General features: G+C 32.4%; 1 protein-coding gene across 1 annotated transcript; it reads right to left on the bottom strand.

The window, feature by feature from the left end:
* Positions 1–1,375: 1,375 nt before the first annotated feature.
* Positions 1,376–7,843, bottom strand: LOC124364341 (DNA-directed RNA polymerase I subunit RPA12-like). Its single transcript, XM_046819728.1, has 3 exons — positions 7,643–7,843; positions 4,268–4,484; positions 1,376–1,469 (listed from the first exon to the last, which is right to left on the bottom strand). Exons 1-3 carry the CDS (start codon positions 7,755–7,757, stop codon positions 1,445–1,447), a joined length of 357 nt encoding a protein of 118 aa, XP_046675684.1. The 5' UTR covers positions 7,758–7,843; the 3' UTR covers positions 1,376–1,444.
* Between the last annotated feature and the right edge of the window lie 9,307 nt (positions 7,844–17,150).

Below are 17,150 nucleotides of genomic sequence, written 5' to 3'. Positions count from 1 at the left end.
TTCTTTATCCTATTGATTATGAGAGGGCTGTTTTTATATCAATTGGACTGACCTTTCTAACAGCTCTTTCGTGCAATGTGATACAAATAGTCATTTCAGTTGTTTTTACAGTACAATCTCGTTTTTCTGATAGAATTCATTTCTGCCAACTCTTCTGCTAGTCTCTATATCCCCTCCAATTAGTAGATTTAGGAACCCTGTATGTCACATTAATCTCTACTCCCGCCTCTAGATTGAACCTAATGAAACTATGGTCTAAAAGTAAGGCTTCCTGTGAAACATACCACCTAAGTTGACACCGCTTAGGACTTTAGATAAGATAATGTCCAACACATCTCTCCTAACTTATGTAATAAACGTTTTCTAATTCCATATCATTAGAAAAAATTAACTGGAGTATATCTGCACCTCTAGAATTAATTTTGGTGCTGCCTCATTAGGCGTGGTGCGCATTACAGCCACATCCGAGGACGAAGGCCACACCTCTTTCTCCGTAGTAGCCTATCTATGACAGTTTGTTGGTGGATTAGGGAAATATGCTGAGGTACAATTACCTCTTTTGTCCCTTGAGTGGCAACTTATATTGCCACTACGACCAGGTCTCTAGTTATTAGTTCTGCAACAGGAAAACTTGTCCTCGGTGTATAGCGGCTGGACCAAAAAACCTGTCTTCTTTTAAACGAAAACCCTTATATCTCAACACCAAATAATTCTGAAAAATAATTTCTATCACCCAAAATAGTACTTTTATAACCTTCAGTTTACTACTATTTGTGACGAAGTAACAGTAAAAAAACGTGATGAAGCACAACTTTGAAATTTGGACCACCCTGTATACAAAAAAACTGAATAAATTAAAACATTTCTTCAAAATGATTATTGAATAAAGAAATTTTTAATGAGGTACAGCTTGATCTATTTTTACATTTAGAAACCATTCAAAAATAACCCCCGCCCAACAAAATATTTTTTAAGCAATCAAAATTATTTTTGTAATTCCTCAGCTCAGTCACTATAGATACAGACTTGTGGTCTGTCTCAGAGTGTATATACACCATGTAACAACAAACTTGGTACGTTTTCGATCTGATTTTCAGGATATATTCGCAAACCATCTGTGAAGCGCTTAAGTTTGATGTTTTATTATATCTAATGTCTATACTCTATAATATAAAGAATGAGGTTCGGGTATATAATTTTTTGATACAAACATCATAAACTATTGTCTGAAACCGTAATCCACTGAAGAAAATACATTACAAATAAAGTCAATATATTTATTTTTTAACTATGTTCTTCCAACTACAACATTTTTTATATCATGTTTTATTACTATGATAGTCTACAGAAAAGGAAAATTAAAATTGGACATAAATAAATGATTAAATAACTTTAATATGGTTACATATAATCCTAAAATCTTGATCAACATTGGCTCGATGATTCATGAATTTTCATTTTCCTTGAATCTGAAAAATAAGAAAAACAAAGATCAGGCATGTATTTAAACACTTCACATAACGTACCTATGGTGAGAAGGATTGATTCAATGCGGATGTTAAGTTTAGCTCCAGTTCACGTCACTCTTAGTGCAGCGTCTAGAATCTGACATTGTCACAGACTTGGTTGGCTCCTAGAATCGGGAGGAGTCATGTTCGTCTGAATAGATAAAAAAAAATTGGTGACGAAGAAGCTCAAAATGAACTCTTTACATCGTTTTGACATCAGGACACATAGACTACAAAATACAGTGTAATCTAGGTGAAGTATTTCCATTGTCTTATCAAGTGCACTATCACTAATCTATTGTTATAATATGGTTCTTCTGCTTTCTTCAGTTATGAACGTTGATTGCTGTTGTCTTGATAAATAACATGGTTCACAGTTTTTATATTGAAGTATCTCTGTACTGTTGATCTTGTTATTTAGTGCTTAGAAAAGAAATACTAAGCCAATAATTGTTCTTTGAGATGCCAAAGTTTGTAGTTTTAGATACGGTACTGTTCCACTGCTCAAATATCAATCTCCAATTTAGGATGCCAAATGGTAATTAGGAATAACAGATTTAAGCTAAAGAGCCACCATTGTGGGAGGGGTCCAAGGGTTAACTCCCAAAATTCTTTGAAAATTAAGCATTTAAAACACTCTTTATTTCATTATGACATTATTTGCTAATATCATGCCTACAATTCACAAAATGTGTTATTGTACAGGCGAGTTGAAGAGTTGGACCTTTCTCATGATTGACTATTAACCAACAACCGACCATTTATGATCAATATACCTTCTCACTAGTTGCCAGCTTTAAGACATTTCACACTATCTGCTTTATTGGAGCTATTTTCATTCTTGATTATTTCTACAGATTTTCTTATTCTTGGATAATATTAGGGAATTTTCACATGTACTTTTGTTTTTTCTTAATTCTATTGCATGCTTGGTCATGAAACTGTATTTTGCTATGGCCAATTTGTCCATATCTTGACATTTTGTGTGTCTAATGTGTTTCACTCACTCATGTGGATATTAAACATTTTGTCTCTGATGTAGACTGAGCCTCAGGAATTTTGTAGACTCCCGGCATACACAGTGGAATCTTGTCATTCACTGGTCTCAAACAATTCTTCAACTTTTGGGCTCGCTTAAATACAGTTTTGACATTGTATTCTTCCTGTTTTAACTTTCTTATTTTATGATTCCCTCCAAAGAGTCCGGACCCCCCTAAATTTTTTAATTACTTTCTAAGTAAATGATTATTATTATTTAAATAATTCAGTATTACTGACATGTACTGCTGAAAGATCGTTCTCAACAAAGAAACGGGGCAAGAACGTTTTAAGGAACAAAATGGGGCCCTACTCTCTGTCCACTACCGGAAAATATCAGTTGCCTGGACCCCCCAAAATTGTTTTCTGGCTACGTTCTTGCAGTTATCTCGATATACCGATGCCCGATTGAATCATGTAATCAATACTATGAATTTCTGGGCTGGATGATTTTGAAAATCCATGTTCAGACATCTATTGATGCTTTATTATTATTTCTTCCTTCAGACAAGTCACTTTTCAATCGCTGTTAAGAACTAGTTTACTAATACCAATATTTAAAGGAGGGGACAGTACATAATTAGACTTAATTTCATAAATCTCAAGTATTAGTAAAATATATGAACTATTGTTTTTAAACAGATTATAATCTTATTTGACATCAAATAACATTGCAACAGACACACCGATTGGCTTCGTTAGGGGCTGCTCTACTTGTGCAGAATGTCGGCTTTCATATTCCAAGTTGCTGTAATTGCACGCTTAATAGTAATATGCATTAAAAGTAAAAAAATGTAGGGAAAATATTTTCAGGAAACATAACTATTACTAAAGTATATATCAATTAAATGACGTAGAGGTAAATTTTTGAAACATGAGCTTCATTATTGTTACTTTCCTTTACCTCATTTTATAAAACAATGACAAATCAGAAATATTTAAACACTTGCTGTTACCTGTGACGAAATAACACAAACAAGTACTTTAGTATTATATAGAAGCCACTAATTTTGGAAGTTTTCTTACCGGGGACCTAAAAAAGTACATTATTAGAAAGAAAAGACTTTATTTGGCTTACTTTGAAAACAACATGACAATCGGTTCTTGTACTATTTGTTATTATAATATAATATAAAATAGGAAAGTTCATATGTCCAAAGCGATTTGACACCGGAAAAGTAAGACAATCTGGAACGTGATCTGAGGTCGGGCAATACGCTAGCCATCAGTGTAGGCTTTGGTGGCGCCACCCTATGCTTATGACGAAAAAGAAAATTATCCCTCGAGATAGTACTCAAATTCAAGTTTAGATTATATGAATCCTCGTAAAGCTTATATTTAACTTTGTTACTACTAGTAACATATTATATACGATAACCTAATCTTAACCTAGTTACTTATATTGTGTAATAACAAGTCGTAGGTAGGGATAGCGTAACCTCCTTCTTGCTGACTTGCTTCCATTTGGGAGGCAGAAAATAAGAACCAATCGTCATAATGACTTGTACTTTTTCCACTTAGCCAAATAAAGGCTGTTCTTTCTAATAAGGTACTATTTTTTAGGTCTCCGGTACGAAAAACTGCCAAACATAGTGGCCTAGGGATAATAACAACGTAATGGAAAATTTCTATACTAACATCATCTGCTGTTGTATTTTTATTAGTTCAGTTTACAAATGTAGCATTAGTGTGCAGTAACTATTACTAACACACGAACTTACTTGCACTTGGTACATGTGTAGAACACGGTTTGGCCCTCATCTGCTGACCGCAGCTGAAGGGTTGCGTATGACATTCGGTCGTTATTGCACTTGGGACATCTCCTCTCCACGACAGGTCCATCAGCTTCCTCACCTTCATCCATTTCAACTCTTTTTTTGCCTGTTTCTGAATATCTATTAAAGTATATCCTGTAGTTGGCTTCCATTCTTCCAAAAACTAGAAAAGGAAAATTATTGTAAGCATCATGTAATCTGTCCTTTCTTACTTTACTTTGAAATCTATTAACCGTACATGTTACATACAACAACAAATTGAATTATCATGACGATCTATTGTAAACAGATCTATACAATACATAAGAATCCTCATGGGTAAGTTCTAGCACCTCTACTTTTCATCTGTTATATCAAAGATGTACCACATCTAAAAATCTCATGTATTTGGACTATTTTTCTTTATAAATTTATTTATTATACAATATTCTCATTGCCTCCATGGTTAGCCCTAAAACCAATGTTAATTTAATGCTCATCCAAACCCCATGGAATGACATGCACCATAATTGAACTCAATATTCAAAAAGCTTCATTCAAAATTTCAAGTCTTATGTTAGTTTCATTTTTTAATCAAGAAAAGATAGACTATGTTCATGTGATCGGAAGGTACTACAAGTGGTTTGTAAGTAGATAGTACGTACATACGAAGTTAGGACGTTATGGTCACGTTAGTTTTGCTTATATATTAAACTTATGTTTGTTTTTTACACTATTTATTAATGTGTAGAAACTTTGGTTTTGTTTGTATTATTTCCAGATTTATTTTTATCCACACCGGTAATGAAATTCATATTAACATACAACAATTGTCCTTCTGAAGAAAACAATATAGGATTTTAGGGGATGAAAATAACAAATAATAAATTTTAGAAAATTAAAAGTGGAATCTTTTCTTGCAAGATAGTAGGAAGTCATGGTTAGATAAACTTACAATATTTCTTTGTTGTGGCAAGTTACGTTTCCTAGCTAGCAGTGGCATTCATGATCCGAATAAACAACTTGAATTTGATTGTTTATTGATAGGTACTACCTCGAGGGATGTTTTTCGTATGTCGCCATCAGCACCGAAGGTGTTATAGCTGCGCTGATGGCCAGAGGCACTTGTGTCAGGACGATATGAACTTTTACTCAGAACATCATTAACACGTCTTTTATTTGTATCAAATTCTTCTGATTCAGCATTATGGTGGACTACAATATAATTAATGGCCACCAACACAATCGGATGATGATTATCGATTTAAAATATCAATACTATCAAATACAATATTTGACCTATAGAGATTCATATTTAATCATTGCCAGATTTCTTTATTTAGACTAATGATGTCATTACCAGCTATTGCTAATGACGTCATAACCAGCTGTTATTTTGTTTATGTAGGAGGTTAGTGACAGCAACAAAAACTATGATGATGAATATGCAAATGTTGGTTCAAAATGTTTTTATGAACAAAAAATCTGTAAAACTAGTCTCAGAAGTAACTGCATTGCCGATCATCTTGCAGGATATATGTATCGACAAAAATTATGATTATTGATGGTGATTCATTCGAACATTTTTTAAATGCTATCACGCATGTCAACCCTGTGAAGTAATAGTTAGTACTATATGGCCCAATAGATACAATTGAAAAAACGGTACTTTGGGATTATACCGACCACACCCAGACATGAATCGTTATTTCACATTTCGTTTCTACTGATTACTAGATTAGCGTAGAACAATATTTCGTCAATATAAAACAGGAATTGTCTTATCGCAAACCCCTCCCCATCCTCAGACAGAGGTCAAAGTCGAGCGTCTAGTAGATAACGTGATTGCAGTCTCGCCGCCCGTTCAGCTGGTGCATCGCTTTGTTGTACTTCCGTGTTTTACCTCTACATTTCTCCAAACACAAAAATTCAACAAAAACAAACATTTACCAAACTAAACTCTTTATTAAAAAAACACTAAAAACTTGTTTTTATTCTTGATCACATTCCGCCACCCAAAATGCGAGTGCCTCCGGCCATCAGCGCGGGCATTGACAGCACCTTTGGTGCTGCCCCGCGCTGATGTCGACGAAAGAAAAACATCCCTCGAGATAGTACCTATCAGTAAAATATCAAATTCTAGAGGGGCTAATCAGAAATATAAATTGAATTGTAATGGAAAGGCAATTATGTACCGTGCAAATCACGTGATGCCGCGCGGCCTGCCGTAATCAGGATTCTCGAGAAAGATAAGATAACAGCGATCACAATACCTGGAAATGCTTGTAAGTTTGTAATTTTGTAATTGAAGAGTTGTTTTTTCGTTCTATCATGTTTGTTTCTATAAATTTCTATTTTTGTGTTCTTCATACTAGTGTGGTCGGTATAATCCCAAAGTACCGAAAAAACAAATTCATTTCTTTTATATACAAAAATATATCTCATCTATATTAACATTTTTTTAAATCTGAAACTTAATTCAATTTGACATCATCGTTCAAAATTTATCCAAAGTATAAATGTGTTTGGAAATAAATTCAACATCATTTGTATCGTTATTGACTAATGGTGAAAAGAATAGTGACGTAAGTGTCTTCTTTTTTCACAAGCAATCATGTTTATCCTTGAAAATAAATGTTATTGTTTTGTTGTAATTATATATTATATTTAATTTGTAAATTATATTAATATTTATACATTAATTTTTATGATTGTAAACTAGTCAAACCAAGTTATTTTTTTTAAATATCTATTACCTTATTTGATCCGACATTTTGCTTTCAGTCCTAAATGGATGGTCATAAATATCGATGATTCCATATCATTTTATAATCATCATCCAATTGTGTTGGTGGCCGCTTGTTGTACTGCAGCCTCATGTTTATTTTACATAATCAAAGACGGTGAAACAGCTGATGTCAGCAGTAACCAAAACGAAGTTGAATAACGATCAGAACAAGAACACATGATGCCCAGCAAAGATGTAGAGCAAGGAGATATTAGTCCGCACAAGAAAAGTTCTATATCTTCCTCATTGTCACCCTCTGTAACCTTAATTTTTTGTTCAGGACTATAGCGACATGTTAATAGAGCAAAACCTGTTTTTTGTTACTCCAGCTGTTAACTTTACATTTACCCAATTGAGGTACCACACTCTTATCAATTTTGGAGATAACAAAACATTTTATTGATCAGTCAAAGGGTTAAAGAGGCAGGCAAAAGAAACAACTAAAAATTTGGTTTTCCCCAGTTATGGTTGTACTTTGGTCAAACATAACCTTAAAACTAATACTGTGGCAAACAATGTTATTACACCCACAAACTATCACGATTGACACTAACCTTCAGGTCCATAGGAAATTTTGCATAAATAGCATGTTACTCCTCCTGCTTCACCAACTAAAGGTAATATAGTACCACACTGTGGACAAAATCCCGGTTCCCTTACATCCATCATATTGAGGTTAGATAGTGATAGTTCTGAGTAATCACGTGTTCATAATAGTAAACTAACTACAAGTGTCAGTTAGTGCCAAGTCATATGTAAATGTAAGGTATTTTTTTCTTCTGGGTTTTCTCAAAAGAGCAGGCTTCCTAATAACATGCAGCCTCGTAGTTCTATAATATAATATAAATGTATATGTGCGTTATTTAACGTAACAGGATAACAACCATGTTGCCGCTCAGCAACAGCTGTCCCCGCAACGTGTTGCGAGAAACTCTCTATTATTTTGGTAACGTGATGACAATGAACAATGAATTCATTCGGTTTGTTATTTGAGCAATGGGGTTTTAATGAACAACAGAGTTGTAGTATGACAATTATTATTAATTGCCGGAAATCTATCTACAGATCGATAATATCGGCTTGTACATCAGTTGTATAAAATCCTAGTTTAATTTATATTTCTTTAGTTGACAAAATTAAATGTCCAATTATTTGTAATTGTCACTTTTTGAAACTTAATTGTTTTGTTCACGAGGACTATAGCATAGGTGTTTATACACACAATAAATTGTTCAGTTTGACTATGTACACTGTGTTCTACAGTCGTGTTACTGTGTGTGTTTAAGCTTATACAATTAAAAATCAGAAATAATTATTAGTTTGATTTCTTCCTTATTAATTATTTTAATACGTACTGCGAATCCATATTAATAGTAATTAGTTGTATGATTAATTCTCAATGATAAAATTATATGAGTAATTAATTAGAGATACCTATAATAAAACCATAATTAAGAGTTTTATTAAAATTTGCAATGCTTTATTGGTCCAATACATTGTTTGTTAAAAATGTTATTGCATTATTATAACATCAGTTGTTTTCTCTAAACTAAACAAATATGTTCGCATGTTGCAATGACTAAACCTTTGTATTTGAAATAAAGAGTATAGAATAATTTTGTGACAGAATAGCCATTATTTATTATAATTATTAATTATATTAATATTAGTATTATTAACTATTATTATAAATTAATTTTTCTAGTTCCAACATAGGAGATTGGTTATTTTAAAGTTCACTATAAACTTGGTGTCAATAATTCAAGTGGTTGGAGTTTTTGTACGTATAAGTCGAATTTATCATCCGGTTATTTTGCACTAATGGCTGAAGCCAGCTGAGCAGTTTCAGTCTGTTGATTAAACCCTAGCAAATTTATCGTTTTCATTCAGCGGTTAACGGAATGAATCCAGTCAACCACGGTAACAGTTACCGTGCAGTCAACTGTATTCCATCGGTGTTTTACTGAAACTACTTCAGATTTTTCAATATGATGAATTGATCATACAGTTGTAGGCCTAGAATATTGAAATCTTTGGACTATATTTGAAATAAACAATGTATTAATCATGCCACAGAATGTTAAGATCCATTACCTACTTAAGATATGTTAACAATTAATTAGTGACAGTAAATTCTTTCATTACAAATGCTTTTAATTTACTGTGTACTTAAGATAAAGGATATTAATTTATGTAATATAGTTTACTGCAAAAATGATGTAAATTCTAGTAAATGTGAGTTAACATTCAATTTTGAAAATTTAGATTAGTTTGATAATTGTATCTGAAAGTATGAGTATGAAACCTGAAGAGGGTTTCAATCAATTGTTTCATTTAACTGAAATAACCCCGATTTACTATAGAAAGGTGGTTATAACATTCAGTCAGTTGTCCCATATCTAGTAGAAGTAGTATTGCCACTACTTAGTATCCACTTTACATCCCATTGTTCAATTGCTGGACGTTCAGTCCGTCTACTTGGTGTAGCTTGAAAGAAGGCAATAACATCATGACTAAACATGTAAGCAGCCGTGGAGCATTAACGTGAGACGACTTATCACTTTTCCTTCACTGCAGCACTCTTTAATGTCCAAATACACAAGACTGTCATTTTTATTGTTGAACAAGTATTTATTTCAAGACCAATGATTTATTCATTGTTATTACATTTTTATTTAATGATTCATTTCCAACAGCTAGGTAATTTCATTACATGCACAAATTTATAACGACACCTTAATTTATGTGATTATGAAATTAAAGCTATATAAGGAGACTGCATCAATACATCGGCTATGTACATGCTTCAAATTATTATAAAAGTCTTCCGATTTCCACCTCGTCAAACAAACGTTTACACAATTAACTTTTTGAACTATTTCGTTCTCGCTGTGGAGGGCGAGTTAAAGTTTAACATATTTTAATAACTGAACATGGCTCTCGACAGTGAGGGCGAAATATTTACAGAATTTAATTGTGTTGTACAACCGGTAGACAAGGTATTCCCAAACGTTAAGAGATATAAAAAGTGTGGATATCTCCGAGGGCTGAAACACTCACTGGAAGCTACAATAGGCCGAGATCTTCCATAGTTATAGAGTCTGGTAGCTATCTAGGTCAGGAGTTCCTAGAGGGTTAGAACTTCCGGAGTCTAGCAGGTCCTAAAAACTGGGAGCTTCAAGTGTTTCAGAGTTAGTATAATGTATATTTTTGTGGTTTTATGGAACCTGGTGGGTCAGTCACATCAGTTTAAATGTACCAGTCTTATGATCCATAACAGAAATATATCTGAATCTTGTGGCCGGTAAGCCAAAAGGTCTTGTTTTTATAGACTTCTTTCTTGTCATTTCTTACTACTTGTATTACTTCAAGTAATTTCTTGACATTCTCATTAATAGAACAAAGCCGTCATGATCACATACCTTATCCAATTCCGTATAGTAAACGATCTATTTTGTGATAGAGGCTATTACAATACCATTTAACCGTATCATTAGGGCCATTAATAATATACATTAATTAATTGATAATATACTAACATTTTATAGGTATATTCTGCATAGGTATATATAGGTATATGATGCAAATTTTTGTATAATCCCTCACACTCGAGGGCCACATCTTCATCTTAAACAATTTTATTACAAGTAAAAAATATTTTCTACTCCATTGTCCACATTGTTCAAGATGAATTATTATTATATTTCTGTACATAAGGAAAAAGCTTTTATCTCACCAGTTACAGAATTTACAAGCAAACTCGAAACGCTGATTGGAAAAATAGAGAACTCTATTATTTAAACAGTAACTAATACATTATTAAGGGGGCACTCCACCCAAAACTGTTTTTATTTTATTTTTATAGCAAATTTAATTATTTTATTTTTTGTATATGAGTGTTAGTTATGGGTAACTTTATCCATAATTTTTTGTCCCTCACCCCCCCCCCTCTCCACTGGGTGTAACTTTTTACGGATATAACTAGGATTTACTGTGGCAAACACAACTTAAGTTGTATTTGAGCTAGCCTCATAATTTATTTTTTATGTCGAATGGGATATTTCATTGTGCTACCTCTAGTATGGATACTAAATTATATAACATATTTCTGTAAAAAAAGTTATTTACATTTTGTTCCAAATATTTTTACAAACCTATTTTTGTAACTTTAAAAAAAATGTTTGTTGAAGGAACTAATGTAAATCCATACTACAGGTTGCAGAATGAAATGTCCTCTTTCAAGTAAAAAAAGTTATAAGGCTATCTCAAATACAACTTAAGTTATGTCTGAGACATCAAATGAAAACGCGTGAAAACTAAACTTTCGGAAAACAGCCTAGAAAGAGGCACAGTTAGTAGGAGAATATATATCTGTAATTTCATTTATAGATTAAATAATAAAAGTTATAATCTTTGAACTATACTTGTTATATATAAAATTGTTCAGAAAAGTACAAATAAAAAAGTTAGTAAATTTTTGTCATTTTCATCGATTCTAGGGTGGAGTGCCCCTCTTAGGGGGGGGGGTTTATTTTTCACGCTCAAATAGCAAAAATGTTTTTTCTAAATTTCTGGTTTTTATTTTGTTATTGGTAACTTCTGTACACAAAAATGTTAATAAAGTAGTCGTACTAAGTTATTTTCACATAGAAAAAAATAAAAGCAGTATGCAATTAATGTTTTGGAGCAATTTAGAGCGACAAAGTATGTATAATAATATTTTTGTTTTGTTTTCACGTTATAGTCTAGGTAATTGGATCTTAAAAATGATATTGTTCAATAATATTAGTTCTAAAATAATGCTTTACATGAATATAGTATCAATATGAAATGTGAATCAGAAAAAAGTATATTTGAGAACTATTTGAAGTATTCTAACAGCTGTTTCTGTTCTAATATGCAGAAGAGAAACTTGTATCAGTATCATTTGTCAGTAGTACACTTGTAGGTTATGTTTACATGTCTGTTTCTACCGGAAAACAATTACAATCCATGTTCACAATAATTGTTTACAGTTTATGTGAAGTTTGATTAATCTATTAAAGGTTGTATCACATATCAAAACTTTGTGAACATATTGGTGTTCATAGCAATGAATCTAGTGAATCTGTAAGTGAATCTAGAACTACAACTTTTACATCCAATACATCTAATTTTATAATATCTTCCAGACCAGGCTGCTCAAAGGATTTAGATAAATATGCCAATATTAGAAAATTTGATCTCCAATTTTCCGATTCTACAATCGACGAAGAAGTAGGACTAGGACTAGGAAGAGACATATCTCTTGAGTATCTACTACATAGTAACATAGTTCATTCTATTTAGTAAGTTTAGCTGAAAATTTAGCTTGTCCTAAGTGCCTACAAACTGGGTTGTTGTCACAAGTTAAAAATAAGATCGGTTTTAGTTGCAATTTAGTAGTTGTGTGTGAGGATGCTAAGAAGTAATAGTTACAAAATCAAGTTCTAAAAAACTAAGAAATCTTGAAATGATGTAGACAGGAAAATGACAAAGTCCTTCATAAACCTGAGTAATGGCTATTTTGCCATTGAAAAGTTTTATGTGATAATGAATGTCACATTTGAGCAAGGGTCTTTCTCAGAAACCTTTGGCCGAACTACACGAATTTTCAAAAGCGACAGGCACAAACTTGTTAGGCAAAGCCAGAAAGAGAGTAGGAAATTAATTTGTATTTGCAGAATGATCCTTCTGTAACGGATTCAGTTACACGTAATCTAACAGTCAGCTTCTATGGGGCTTGGCATAAATGTGGTTTCCCGTCAAATTACGGAGTTTGAATTGTTATCCATATTGATACCGGGTTGTTCATAGATATTCGTGTCCTTTCGAAGTTTTGTCGTAACTGTGCACTAACCAAAGCTCAACCTGGAGAAAACAGCCATGAATTCAATATTTGGTATGAAGGACACAATAAGAGTTGTGATATAAACTACAATGGGTCGTCGCCTGTTTTGGAAGTAGCTGCAGCCGAAATATTATGACAGCAATCCATTGATTTTGGCTTCCGAAACACAATGGTTGTGAGTGATGGTAACTCGAGTCTTCAGTCATTTGAAGGAGTTTGGTGAAAATGTGAATCTGAAGAAAGAAGAATATATACCATATGTCTCCGAAAGATTAGGAATTGCTTTACGTAACGTAGTAAATGATGCCAGCAAAATCAAAAAAGTTATCATTGGAGGAAAAGCTCTAGGAAGCTTGACAGGCAAAACAATTTCAAACTTGAAAAAACATTACCAAAATGCCATATCAAACAATGTTAATAAAGATGTCGATTCAGTGAAAAGCTCCATTTAGGTATCCACTATCAGCGAGTTTCTACGGATTCAATAATACAAAACACTTCAAGTGCCCGCAAGGAGAGCACAGGTGGTTTCTATAACAGAGCCCTGGCCAATAAAGAAACACCAGGCAAACATGTACAACACCTATAAATAATACAGTTTTGAAGTACATAATATAGTTCCCATTTATAAAAGGTTGTCAGGAAAAGAACTGTTGCAAAGATGCCTTAAGGGCCAGACCCAAAATAACAACGAAAGCCTTCATAGCCACATTTGGCGTAAGTGCGACAAGACAAGAAGTGATTCCAGAAGACTTGTAGAAATTACTGTGGCACATGCCACAAGTGAATATAACTTTAGGAATATTGCTAAAGTCACATGCATGGTTCAAACTTCATTGCCACCTGGGAGTCAGGCCAGCAAAACTGCCAAGATACGGGATCGACGTCGTCGTGAAAAGATTGAAAGCAAATTCAACTAGGCTAAAGAGGCGAGGATTATATTTGAGAGAAAAAAAAATTCAGGAAAAAGAGAGAAGAAAACACGTTGGAGATAATACCTACGGCCTGGACAATTTTAAACGTAAGTTATCCCTAATAAACTTCCTGATAAAGTTCCTTTGCCTAATAAAGTTCGTTGTTTTGGTTTATTGGCGTTTTCCGAAATATCACAGTTTTGCAACGTTTACCTCAATTACTTTAGTTGTATAAGAGATAAATTGATGATTTTTTAAAACTTTTTTTCAGTTAGACCTACTCTTCAATGTGTAGTAATTAATTGTAAAAGTAATGATAACAAATAAAAAATAATATGTTTAGGCAAAAGAGGAGTTTTGAGTTATAAAACTGTTTTATCACATAGTTTGTTCATAAACATTAAAACCCATACTACACGTTATAGATCAGGCTTTTCTGAATAAAATAAAAAGAAATTCACATCTCTATCTCTCATAAAACGTTAGACATTTTGACATACGTAAACCCATACAAACAACTAATAAGCTCATGCCTCCTCTTTGGGGGAGGGGAATAAAATATAGGTTTTACATAAAAAACTAAGGTTAATTATGAAGTAACGCTTAAATATATAGATATATAAATAAGTTATTTGAAGTTTTGCATGGACTACCCCTTAATAGCAATTTAAATTCAGGAACAATTAATCTATGTAACCTATTAATAATACAAAATTTTCAGTTTGATTACTTTTATTGATCCTATAACTGTACTATAGAATGTAAAGCTCGTTTACAACGGCCTTGAAAACACGTGTAGGAGATAAATATCGACGATATTTCACACAACATAACTTATTTTTTACTGTTGCTGTCAAGAACGCGCAAGCCGCCCAAGATCGAGGCAACGTTGCCCTCGGCAGTCTGGCGGTTTGTACATTCCAACGAGTAGGCTCCAGCAACAGTAAATCAATAAAAACAGTTTGTTGAAATGAACAGTTTTAAAGTGTAGTTTACTCAATTATATGCTCAAGATCATGACTTTAAGAGCTCCTTAACGTGATCATTGCTGAAATTTGTTAAGAAAAATAAAAGTAAAAATGGTAATTTAATAACAATTTTTCATACAATTCTAAAAGTAAATTTTTAAAAAACAGTGGACGTACCTATTTTGTATTCAATTAGGTCTTAATAAAATCCCAAGTTTGGTTGGAAAGCGCCAAAAGCCGGCCTTTCTTGTCGCTCTTATTCATATAAAAATTTAAAGTTATTGATTGTAAATAATTTTATTTATATTTCTAAAATCAGAAATATAAAAACAAAATTGTAATGTAACTCTCTGTTAATTTTAATTAATTTATTTTAGCTCTACTAGGTTAATTTGTGTTAACGTTCAAACCTGGGTTTCTGTACTTGATCCAATGGTAAACTGAACCAAGAAAAGAAGACAATATAGTGAACAAAGATGCGACAGCGAAATTTCACAGATTTATTAGTTTAAGGATATTTATATTTTCCAAGAGTAAAAACAGAGGATACGAACGTGGACATACGCTTTAAAATTACATGACTCCTTCATATTATACATAAAATACTCTCAACGAAAAAGCTAACAGTGTTTGACTTAAGGATTCCTCTCCCTGGCTGAAGATCATTCAAGTGCTAATTAAATACTTTGAACTATCCAATAAATAATTATAGAAAGTTGCACGGAAATTTAAATTGTAATACTCGTATCTTACAATGGCAATGCATTATCTTCCGAATGCTACGCCATTTAGAAAAGATAATAAATTGTATGACATACTTGATATTGAGCAAGAACATACTAGTAAAATATAACTTTCGATTGAAGTTATTACCACCACAAATAGTTTGTCTTTAGTAAACTTTTATACTCCTTCTCTTCTAGCATTCAACAAAACAAACGGAGAGTGGAACAAATTCAATACTGCAGTATTATTTAGCTGATGGGAGTGGGAGTTGATTGAGAGGGAGACGCATTGTTGGTGATGAGTTTGTTGATCTTGTGCTCGTATAAGTGCTAACGAAACACCGTTCACCACTCTCGCTCAAATAATTTGACCTTGCCCTTCAACTACCGTTGAGGCGGTAACGTGCCATTGTGGGTAATGCAGTTTATAGATTGGAAATTTAATAGAAAAATGTGTAGTAAACTACCGGGTATAATTTTGATCGTATCTATCATATCATATTCTAGTGCTATCCAGGACAAGGTCATTAGAAAAAGGTAAATTCATTGTGTATTACATACAATACAACTATTAATTTACTTCCATATTAAATAAAAACATTTAAATTTAAAAGGTATTTAACTCTCTAGTTAATTTAAATGCCTAAATCAGGTGGAAATTTAATCTATAGTATATTTAGATTCAGAAATAAATAATTACTGTTTCTTCAAGAACAATGTTCACTTTGTAAACCCAAGCTTTATTTATTGTCAAGTCCACCAACTTGACAATCCAATAATATACAGAACAGATGTAAAATTGTGAAGTAGAAACTAGGAAACTGCTGACGTCGTCTGTAAAACTTCTGAATGATAGTAAACAAAATAAATTTTGCAGTAATTATTAATTAAAAGAACGTCTAAGAAATTACACTTTTTTCTAGTAAATATTGAAATCTGTTTTAATTTTTATACTTCCAAAATGTATGATTTTGTTTTAAGTAAATATTTATATACCTATTAAATGAAAAGGTTATAAACACAGAGTGTGTTTGTGTTATCAATGAATTTATGATTGTGTGCTACATACGTTATTATTTGAAATGTATTATTTAAAGTCTTAGAGAATATTTTACAGTTATGGTACATTTAATAGCTTAAAATTTTATATGCTTTGAGATTTTGCAAGATGTTAGATTGGGATTACTAAAATTTCATGAGAAATACTACGTCTTTTAAAACTTAGGTAGCTTAACAGTAGATAAGTTAGTGTTTGTTTAGAAAACCAGATTGAAAAAAGTGTTGTTGTGCAATAGATATTTGAAAACTAAACTGTTATTACTTATTTTGAATTAATCTTGAATTGGTAAGGATGTGTATAGGCTACTGATTCATGTAAATATTGTACATGTAGGAATGGGACAGGAAAAAACTTTATTAATATGTGCCTAATTTTATAATTATATTTTATTTTAATTTACAGTGTTTGGAAAATCTCCAGATCCGGGGGGAGATATTCTACTCATTTAACTTCATTTTTTACTGTTTAATAAATTATAAAGTGAGTGTTTTAATAACATTTTCCAGATGATTACACATATTAGAAA

Source organism: Homalodisca vitripennis, chromosome 6, assembly GCF_021130785.1.
Source record: "Homalodisca vitripennis isolate AUS2020 chromosome 6, UT_GWSS_2.1, whole genome shotgun sequence".
Taxonomy (NCBI): domain Eukaryota; kingdom Metazoa; phylum Arthropoda; class Insecta; order Hemiptera; family Cicadellidae; genus Homalodisca; species Homalodisca vitripennis.
The sequence above is the reverse complement of the archived record's forward strand: the minus strand, read 5'-3'. Positions and strand labels throughout refer to the sequence as shown.

Excerpts from the sequence above, each read along its gene's own strand:
- LOC124364341 (XM_046819728.1), bottom strand. The coding sequence starts at position 7,757 with ATGATGGATGTAAGGGAACCGGGATTTTGTCCACAGTGTGGTACTATA. Across the intron at positions 4,485-7,642 it reads AATTTCCTATGGACCTGAAG|TTTTTGGAAGAATGGAAGCC; the intron begins GTTAGTGTCAAT and ends TTCCTTTTCTAG. Across the intron at positions 1,470-4,267 it reads TACACATGTACCAAGTGCAA|ATTCAAGGAAAATGAAAATT; the intron begins GTAAGTTCGTGT and ends CTTATTTTTCAG.